The sequence below is a fragment of the Liolophura sinensis genome, chromosome 7 (genome assembly GCF_032854445.1).
Source record: "Liolophura sinensis isolate JHLJ2023 chromosome 7, CUHK_Ljap_v2, whole genome shotgun sequence".
NCBI lineage: Eukaryota > Metazoa > Mollusca > Polyplacophora > Chitonida > Chitonidae > Liolophura > Liolophura sinensis.
Window position 1 is genome coordinate 43,250,264 of NC_088301.1, and position 10,697 is coordinate 43,260,960.

Sequence of the window (10,697 nt, forward strand, 5' to 3'; positions counted from 1 at the left end):
ACACAATTCCATTTTTTGTTTTTCATTGTAAAGAATAATTACTTCGTTAATAATCACCACTTTCTTTTCTTTTTCTTTTTTTTTTAAGAACATAAAAGTGGTTTCAATACTAAACGAACTATCACTCTTGTCTTAATTCTGTTATCTGTGATGATGCAAGTTTAAGAAATCATCAAGCCTACATAGGCTATATATAAGCTCTACATAACGACGCCCAAAAGAAAGCAATCAGCGTTACCTCCCTTGGTAAGAACTCGCTGGGACCCACGTTTTAACAAGTTGGACAACATGGCAGAAGAAACTGTAATCGAACTCTTCAAAAGTGTAGGCCTCAGTGAGCAAAAGGCAAAAGAAACATTGAAGAATGAAAGCGTATCAGCTAACCTTAAGCAGGCAATTGAACAGGTAAAACTTAATTTATGCTTATAAACATATTTAAGTCAACATATACAGCTTTCAGTTTCACCGGCGAATGGCAACAACAACAACGAACCTGACGCAACTCTGAAAAATCAAAGTTTTCTCGTTAATCATAATGTAAGTTTAGATAGATTTTGTTTGTTTCATAATTATCAGTACTAATTGTCTTCGTATATTCATAACTTTGAGCATTGATGTTCCTTGCAAGGACCAGGAGGTGAAAAATAACACAGTTAGGCCTAAATGGGCGAACTGCATATATTTGCCGATTTCTGAAGTTTAAATGACGGTACTACAGGACAATTAAACAGTCATATTTGAAGGTTATGCACATTCTGATTACTTTTCCAGTATTTTTATCTATTTTACCTAAAATCCATATTTATCATTTTTCCTGTCAAAATTTTATTCAAGGCCTATCTTGCCTTGTAAATTCGATTTGTTTTCACGTCCAATGTTGTTGATTGGCTCAGAGCTGCTATGACATCACTTCAAAAACTATGAATTATTAGAATCCAGTGGATCAACCCCTACTTGCCAATGTCATTGACTCCCTAGTTTCAGAATGTAACCCCCAATGTGTTGGATTGACATTAAGGAACATTTACCGCTGTTCACACTGGCATTAAGTCTTCCCTAGTATTAGGCCGCTGTCTCCAACAACTTAATAGGTAGAGCGTCTGCTTCTGGGGTGGCAGATCCAGGGTCAATCCATGATTGAGTCACGCCTAAAACCTTAAAAGAGTTAACTTCCTCGCTTGGCGTTCAGCATGAAGGGGATAGTGCAGCGACTGGTTGACCCATATCAGTATAATAATACTTGCCTTTGGTAAGGCGTCTCAGTGAAGCAGGGCTAGATCAAAGAGCGGTTAAAATCCACCCTGCGACAAGGATGCACATTACATGCGCTCTAAGGATTCCTTCATTGTCATATGACTGAGAAATTTTTAAGAAAGATGTTAAGCCCCAAGCACTCTCACTCACTCCCCAGTATTAACTGTGAACCATGTGATCTCTGTATTAAACTAACGTGATGTGAGACTTGCTGAACTAAAATGGTCCATTGCAGACCCTAAAAATGTACTTTTTATTGCCATAGACTAATTTTGATTAGGCCACCGTAAGATGAGGTTAGTTAATTATGCAACATGCGAACAGCGGTAAATGTTCTTTACCATCAATCTGACAAATTTGGGGCCGTTTCTCTCCAAACTCTTGCAGTTGTATTGCTTGTTTTCATTCCACAACTATTTCACTCACCACTACTGATTTCTTTAATTCAATTATATCAACAATCTTCCACGCGACAAAACGTTAACAACCTAAAACAAAACAATGCATGGAAGATATATTTTTGGTACAGGAGTACAGTTTAAATGAAATAGGTAACTGTAGGTGTTGATCTCCATCAGCCAGTTCTTCCACCTGATATTGAAAAGAAATGTTAAATCGCATGTCTATCCATTTTACGAACTACTTCTTGGCTTGTCACTCAAAACCTAGCATCTGGCAGCATTTTACAGTACCCACAGAAAAACTGAACTGTCAACATGCAAGTTAATTATACAACCTTCTTACCAGGATGAATGTACATGTTTTTTCTCCCATCCTCTCGTGGCAAATACATTTATTAAAACTAAATTTTTAAAAAATCAAGGAAAAGAAGAATAGGAAGTTTTCCATTAAATGCTTTGTGTGAAGTCAGAACTATGAACTAGTCATATTGGATCATCTTTGAAAAATTCTACATGTGTAGTACAAGATATAATTTGTACAAAGTATTGACATGAGTCCCCTTTAGGGAAAGTACTGCATGCAGTAAGTTTTCTAGAACTTCTTCCTATCCCATTGTGTATAACAGTGACACAATAAAATATGTTCATTTCCATGTGTTTGGGAATGTTTATTTCAGGCTCAGAAAAAGTACCAAAGATGGTCTTGACAAAGACATGGGAAAGCTTTTATACCACATTGCTACAAAACTGAAAACTCAGATCAAACAGCACCAAGCCAAGTTAGTGGAATATGTTGCCACACGAAAGATTAAATCTGAGAACCAGCTTAATGGTAAAGAACCGTTTCCTTTGTTAATGATAATGTAATGTGGAATCAATTTATTTTGTGTTTTGTTCGTGTATAATTTAGAACAAGTATATTTACAAAGGGGAAAATTGTGGTAATAAATCTAAGTTATGAACAAGTGTGTTCAAACAGGCTATAAAATTGTGCCTACTTAGTGAGTGTAATTATATATACGTGTACTTTCTGTTTTAGTGATTTGTGTCCTAACACTGACAATTCCTAAGTAGCACATTATAGTCCAGTTTTGTTTTTAGAAGACTCAATAAGTTCTTCAGTTTTGTGGTGTCTTTAAAGTAATTGCAATAAATTTCATAAATATGGCATAGCTATTGCCATTTGAGGATGGAATGTGGACTAAAAAGTAAAGGGCTTATGAGTATAAATCCAGTAGTTTTCAGTGGACTTCCTTGTAATTTAGTAGATATGTTGAGAAATATTCTAGTATTCACTGAATAATTTCAAAAATTCTTGCTGTTGAAAATGAAACCTGGAATTTGCAGCATTTTCTTAATATACATTAAGAGGAAATGATGGAAATAGACATTCACTGTTTTGCGTTGTGTGTGGCTTTGTTGTAAGCTGCCATGGATTACCTCTTGTCTAACCCCCTGGAACCTGTGGATGTCAAACAGCTGGAGTCTGCATGTGGAGTGGGTGTTTTCATAACACCTGACCAGATAGAAGCTGCAGTAAGTAGTCTTTCAGTTACATTTACACAGTCAATTAAATAAAGGTCAAATATCTGAATTTTTTTTTTCTTTTGTATCGTTTAGTGGTGATTTAAATATTGTGTGACATTACCTGTGTGGTTGCACATTTGTTAAACTAATATCTGATAAAAACAGTGAACGTTTGAATATACTTCAGATTATTCATGAAACTAGTGTCATTTTATCAGAATATATTAAGATGTGCTTCATAATTAAGCATATGGGAAGAGTGCAAAATTATTGACTATGCAATTTTGTAGTGATGCAAAAGTATTTGCAGAAAATCCGCTACTAATATCGAGCCTGACCAAAGAAGCTCAATGGTTTGTTACTAGCGAACTACTAGCTCACCTCTTGCACACAAGAAGCTCACTAGTAGCAGGCTTTGTCATTTGGCTTCCCTCTATTGAATCTACGTCAGCTGAGTTACTGCAGTAGTTTATGCATGGTGATTACTGACCAGCAACTCAATAAAGGCAAACATCTAGCAGACGACTGGCACACGGGTGGTCTGCCTGCATGGCCTTTATGCCAGTTCTGAAGGTTGTGTCGTTTTGCACAGCTGACACTAGGACTATGTCGAGCTGCACTGAGTGATAGGGGTGCAGACAAAAGTCAGTCTAGTGATTCAATAAATTCTGTGCATAAACAATTCAGCTGTCAGATGCATATATGCCTTATTGCAAGTGACAAAACTTCATGAAATGATAACATCTTTACAAAAACAAATTGAATTAATTGTACATGTATGTGATTTGTTTTTTCAGGTTGAAGAAGTGATAGGAAAATACAAATCTGAATTGATAGAAAAACGTTACAAGTTCAACTCAGGAATTATTATGAGTAAGTAATATCTGGATACTAATGGCTGTTTCATAATGCATTTGATAGTGTAATTTGATAACAAAGGTTGAATAATTGCATGTATATAAACTTTACAGGATAAGGTCATAGTGGCTGTCTACTTTATGTCTGTAGTGCGTTTGACATGCCAAATGGCTTGTTATCCACAGTGGACTACTGTATTAACCTCAGAAATTTACTGTACCAAGTTAATTCAAGCTGTAAGAAATCTTAACTTGAAAACATTTAAATATATTGTACATTATAGAAACATATGTTTTTTGTACTCTGCAGCTTTCTGTGAATAGTGCAGATTCCAAACTTTGTACATGTGTGTGTTAATTTTCATGGCAGGTGAAGCCAGAAATAAATTGAAATGGGCTGATGGAAAATCAATCAAAAATGAAGTTGACATGCAAGTGAGTGGTATACGTACATACAGTCTGAATAGTTAGTTTTCTATTTTGGAATTGGATTGTATTGAAACAAACTGGAGACTTTCCTCTGTAATAATACAGAAATAAGTACTAACAGTATATATCCTTTGCAGTTTTTATGATGTGAAAACAGGTTAAAAAATTTGCCTTCATAATATTGAAGTCAATTTAAGGCTCAGCTTCAAGACAAGTCTGATGCTTTGCAGTGTTGACATTCACAGTTTTTATATGCTGTGCTATTATATAACATACTATAATTTCCCATCGTTTCCCATGTATAGATTTAAGAGATTGGTCCATTGTGTCCTGTACCTGCCTATGGTGCCTTTCATCTAGCTCTGCTCCACTTCTAAATGCCATTCAAATAACTCATGAATGTAGCATGGAATGTACTTTGATCAGTGAGTATTAAACTTTTCAACTTTAGGTTTTAGATTTGCTGGGTCCCAAAACTGAGGCTGATCTTAAGAAACCAGTGAAAGAAAGCAATAAGGTAACTAGAACAAGGCCATCTTTTAAACATTCTGTGTTGGGCATAGGCCTGCCCTGTCAGAAAAAACAGTCTGTGGATAAGGATTTTTTTTTCAGTGCTGGCTAATGAAAAAGATAGCGATTTTAAAGGAACTACCATGGAGGGAATCAAAGTCTCAGTGTAATCTTTACATTAGAGTTTTTGTATTTTTAGTGATGGCCCAGTAAGTTACTATCACTTTATCTCTTGTATATACATGTATTGTAATGTATGATTCAGTTTTGAATTTCTCTGTGGTGGAGGGTGTTTCAGTATCTTGATTTTTGGTTTTTATTGTTTTATCTAATAATATCAGCTTACTTTTGTTTATAACATTCGCATTTGACTTCATGTGTTTTTCAGGTGGTCAAAGGTGCTAAGCCGTTGAATGAAAATGCAGCAAAGAAGGTGGACGGTGATATAGTTGGATTAGAAAACAGTAAGCACTGTGTTGCAAATCCAATCCTCATGTAAAATTGTCTTAGTTTTGTACTTTTTAACCAAACAGGTTGTCTCATCTCTGTAAATTGTGCATTTCAATGGTCTCTTGTAGTGTAGATCTTAAGTTTCTAATTTTCTACTTCTGTGTTGTAGAATTTACCCCATTTCATGCAAGATTCAGGAATTTCAGTAAATGACTGTGTTACATAAATTTAAATTTAAATGTACAGTTATCTCCAAAGTTATCTGACAGAATTGTCATTGCGGCCTGTATCTATTTATAGTTATTGGTGCTGATGGAGAAGTGAAGAGTTTCATGGATTTGGTTGGAGATTCTGTGAAATTCCACAAGCCAGGTATTTTGAAATTTTTTGTTGCTAATTTATACATGTAAGATTCAAGTCTGATGTCCTAGCATGGCACTGTACTGTGTATGTCAGTACAATAAAACTCAACCAAGAAAATATTGGATATTTACAGTAATTTATCATCACAGCTACTCTTGTTCTTCAACTCCCTACACAATCAATAATTTGTAACATTCTAAGAGAACCATGGGGTGGAGAGAAATAATTTGCACAGTTTTATGAAGCTTGCACCTTTTATGACACGAACAAATCATTTTAACTTCACTTTCATAGTAATTGTAAAATTTAAGAGGTTGAAGATTTACCAGTGGCTGTATATTAGGGGAACTGGTCTACTGCCCAATCACAAGTCTTCCCCTGTAACAGTTTGTTAGACATTACTGGTGTACATTATAATTAGCAGAAATTTAAATTGCATTTTTGGTGTAGTTAAGCAGACATCCGGAAAGACAGATCAGTGTTGTCTACATTGCTTATGCATTTATTGTGCCATTGATCACTTTTGCTCAGTTACAGTTTACAAGTACATTCCTTGAAAGTTTTGAAAGATATTTTGAATTAGATATCACGTTTCTTCAAGTTAGATATGTAGGTAGTGGATTTGGAGTTTTGTTGATTCTGCAGGTGAGAACTACAAAACAGATGGCTATGTAATCACACCCAACACAATGGATGCCTTGAAGGCACATCTTAAGAGGACTGGAGGAAAGGTGGGTTGACATTGTAGTATGTTTTACTGTTTATTGGAAACAAGATGTTTCTTAATAGTGACCACTTCGATAGCCTAATGGGTGGAGCGTCCTCCTGGAAGTCGGGAGAGTGCAGGATTAAACCTGGGTTGGGTCAACCCGAAGACTTAAAAAATGGTACTTGATGCCGTCTTGCTCGACTTGATGCTGTCTTGCTCGACCGCTCAGCACTGAGAGGTTCGACTGGTTGGCCCGGTGTCTGTATAATGTGACTGTGTGGGGTGTCATGTCTGACGTCATCAACATGATACTTCAGTGGCCACATCACTTTGGCGGCATGGACTCACCCTGCCACAAGAAGCTGGGTGGTGTTAATATGTACACACACTTAATGACTCTTCGTCGTCTTGTGACTGAAAAATTGTTAAGTACGACATTAAACCCCAAACAAATATATAATATACTTCCTCATAGCGAAAGGGACTTTGACAGGTGTTGGTATGTCTGTCAGCTAATATGGAGAGTAGTAAAGCTTTAATTCATCCTTGCAAAATGCTAACATTCATATATAATAGGGCAACTACAGAAAAGATTGATATAAGCTTTTATTCATCTTACCCTCAGATTATGACTGAATTACTGTAATTACTTTATTGAAAATATCCACTGTTGACTTTTCAGTTGGAGTGGTAGTTCATGAGCATTTTAATTACAATTTATATATGTATCGTATGGAAACTATGATAGAAATTAAGTTGAAATTAAGTAAGGTTTACTCTAAATGTAGACATATAAAATGATGTCTCATTGTTGTCTAATTTTAACCAGTGAGAGTGTTTTTTCTGCCCTAGGTTATGACTAGGTTCCCACCAGAGCCTAATGGAATCCTCCACATTGGACATGCCAAGGCCATCAATTTCAATTTTTGGCTATGCAAAGGTAATTTGATCATAAAATGTGAATTGAAATACTGTATAATGAAAAGAGAACTCCCAAATAACCTGAGACCATTGAAGAAGAAGAATTTCTGTGTAAATTATTTTGTCTTGTTATTAAATTCCCTATGTTCATGAAAAGAAGCTGCTTCATGACCTGAAATGAACAAGACCAAATACTCCTTCATTACTTGAAATGAACAAAGCGAAATCTGCTTAATTATTTCAAATAAAAGAGTCACATCTGATTCAGTACTTGAAATAATCCCATTTTCATAATACATAAGTTAAGTTTCCAATGTATCAAGTAAAATACAAGTACTTATATAAATGAAATGTATAAATCACAGATGTGCACTGTTCTGTTGGTTTCGTTTTCTTTCTATAGGCAAATGACGGAGGTGTTACCTGAGGTATGACGACACAAATCCCGAGAAAGAGGAGGAGAAATTCTTCAGGGGAATTGCAGACATGGTCAGCTGGCTAGGTAGGCTATTCTTGCTAATCTGTTCAACAGAAAGAACTTCAGTCATTTGGTTAGGAAAGTTTTTTAACATGTATCTTCATACTCATAGCTGTCTTAATGTCTTCCTTTTTGTTTTATTTTATTGGTCCCTATATTATGCAAAGATCTTATATTTTGAAAGTCATTCATTGGGCCACCGATCAAATAAATAAATCATTCATTGGACCTTTTAACTTAAAAGACACTGTTTAGTTTATCTGTTCATTTGTATAGACAGAAAGAACTGTTTAGTGGATATGTGTAATAGAATCAGTGTTAAGGTAAATGTTTCAGTGCACCATGTATTGAGCTGAGGTTTAGTATTCATGTGTCTTGTACAAGGGAGATCTTAGGTGGCTGTGCTACCAGATCTCAGTTACACTTAGATAGCATGTATGCATGTTTTGAGGGCTGATTTCTTAAGTGTTATTGATTGGATTTCAAATCTACATCAACTTTTGACAAACTCTTCTGTGGCTCGGTATAGGGAAACTCCTAACAAATCAGGCAACAGACCAAGCTGCTCAAAGGTTTTGTTTGATGTTCTCTACCAATTAATCTGAACACTGGTTAAGGAAAACAAAAGCACCAGTGTAATGTGGAACACGGCTTTTCAGGCTACAAACCTTGGAAGGTGACTCATGCATCTGACAACTTCGACAAGCTGTACGAGTGTGCTGTGGAACTGATCAGGCGAGGACATGCATACGTCTGTCACATGAAGGCAGAAGACCTAAAGGGGCACAACCCACCTGACTCACCATGGAGAAATCGACCTATAGAAGAGTCCCTCAGGCTATTTGAGGTATGGGTCATTTCCTGTCAGATAAGATACTCATTTTCGAGAAAAAAGTCGCTCACAATAAATTTTGATTCAGATATAAACTCTAAAGACAAAAAAGGAAGTGGAACCTATGTGTGTTTATTTTAGACATTCATCCCTTTATTGAAATTCATGTCTTGAACCATTAATTTAGAAAACAGAAGAGTACTAACGCCAATTTCTCTGTATTTGTGTTAGCAGTCTTCCACAAAAACTGTGTAAAGTCCTCTCCAGTTTTGTGTGTGAAATTGAGGAATTCAATTTTGGAAATAACTTGTTACAAGTTTGTCTGTGTATTGAAAAATGTTCAAGTAAAATTGAATTCAGTGGTAATAATTTTGTCTTCCTGAAAGTCACATTGGGATGCAACTTTATTACAATCAGGATATGAAAAATGGAAAGTTTGATGAGGGAGAAGTGACCTTGAGAATGAAGACGACCTTGGAGGAGGGGAAGAAAGACCCTGTTGCTTACAGGATAAAGTTCACCCCTCATCACAGATCAGGGGACAAATGGTAGGTTCTGGTCTTTTGCTCATTTATGAAGAATGTAAACTTGACTAAAATTTGTATCATGCCGTAGACATAAAATTTTGTTTGTAGAGCTTTCACTGGCAGGGAGCACTCTTGATTGCATTCACAAATGGAATTCATAAATATAGAGCCTGAAATGTTTTCAGCACTTTTGCCCCTCTCTTTGTTTGACAGGTGTATTTACCCTACTTATGACTTCACCCACTGCCTCTGTGACTCCATCGAGGACATAAGCCACTCACTTTGTACAAAAGAGTTTCAATCCAGGTAAGCATGCTCTTAAAATTTTGACAAAACTGATCTCCAAGTCTGTAAAAAGTTTGAGAAATTTAAGATTTGATAAACAGATTGCTTGGTTTGTTGCTGATAAAATTTCATGAAAGACAGATGGAATTTCTAGTCACAAATAGTTTTAATCAATGACTTGTGCTAAGTAAAAATGTTAAATTCTACCATATTCTGTAAGTTTTCATGTCATCTTCCACTCAGGCCACTTCAGTTAATGGCCTGTCAGCTAAAAGACAGTCCACAGTTAAAGATTTGACTGACTGACTGACTAGCCAGAAGATTGGGCAACTTATAGAGCTGGTCATAAAAAAGCCATAAAAAAAAAAAAAACAGGCCAATACTGATAATTTCAACCAATTGTGCTTTCATTATGTTTCAGACGATCATCCTACTACTGGTTATGTAATGTATTGGATATGTACTGCCCTGTGCAGTGGGAGTATGGCAGGCTGAATCTTAACTACACGGTTGTCTCAAAACGAAAAATAGGCAAACTTATAGAAAAAGGATTTGTAAGGTATGTACGTTATAAGTATAGTCCCAGCATATTACATTCTTTCCTTTATACATTTCTTTAATATTTTTTGACAGTATCAGTTTTTATGGCTCTTGCTGGCATATTCGTCTAAAGCACAGTTTTTGCTGCAGTCAGTCAACTTTTGACATGTATCATTTCAATACTAGAGGTTTGTCAGACACCTAAACCTTACTGCTTTCATGTGCTTGAAATAATTTGAAGTGCACAGCAAAAGCTCAATAAATAAATAAATAAAACTCTTTATACACCTGTTCAGGAATACAAATGTCGAGATAACCAATGAGTTTTAACAAGCATTTCATTAGATGCTTAAAAGATGTTCTCTCACAGCTTGGAGCAGAACTTTCTTTTACCTGTGTGTCATGAAAAGGCTGAACTTTGCATGTATTTGTTCTGCACAGAGATTGGGATGACCCTCGACTTTTCACCCTGACAGCTCTCAGACGCCGGGGATTTCCCCCAGAGGCTATTAACTTATTCTGTGCAAAGGTAGGTGGTGTAGTGTTGACTGACTGCTCTTCAGTGTTAAACCTGAAGTTGTACCATGTTATCAGTACATAAAATGTAACATGTT

The 10,697-nt window shown here is 35.9% G+C and overlaps 1 protein-coding gene across 1 annotated transcript in view; it reads left to right on the forward strand.

The window, feature by feature from the left end:
* Nucleotides 1-284: 284 nt before the first annotated feature.
* The window catches only part of LOC135470938 (glutamine--tRNA ligase-like), a 28,821-nt gene continuing 18,408 nt past the window's right edge, over nucleotides 285-10,697 (forward strand). Inside the window, 17 exon segments of the mRNA XM_064749988.1 lie at nucleotides 285-405; nucleotides 2,222-2,238; nucleotides 2,333-2,487; nucleotides 3,082-3,191; nucleotides 3,980-4,055; nucleotides 4,410-4,474; nucleotides 4,920-4,985; nucleotides 5,367-5,442; nucleotides 5,729-5,800; nucleotides 6,437-6,522; nucleotides 7,353-7,440; nucleotides 7,825-7,923; nucleotides 8,559-8,746; nucleotides 9,149-9,279; nucleotides 9,472-9,564; nucleotides 9,965-10,102; nucleotides 10,525-10,612. Coding sequence (XP_064606058.1) covers nucleotides 289-405; nucleotides 2,222-2,238; nucleotides 2,333-2,487; nucleotides 3,082-3,191; nucleotides 3,980-4,055; nucleotides 4,410-4,474; nucleotides 4,920-4,985; nucleotides 5,367-5,442; nucleotides 5,729-5,800; nucleotides 6,437-6,522; nucleotides 7,353-7,440; nucleotides 7,825-7,923; nucleotides 8,559-8,746; nucleotides 9,149-9,279; nucleotides 9,472-9,564; nucleotides 9,965-10,102; nucleotides 10,525-10,612 — 1,665 coding nt within the window. The 5' untranslated portion in view covers nucleotides 285-288.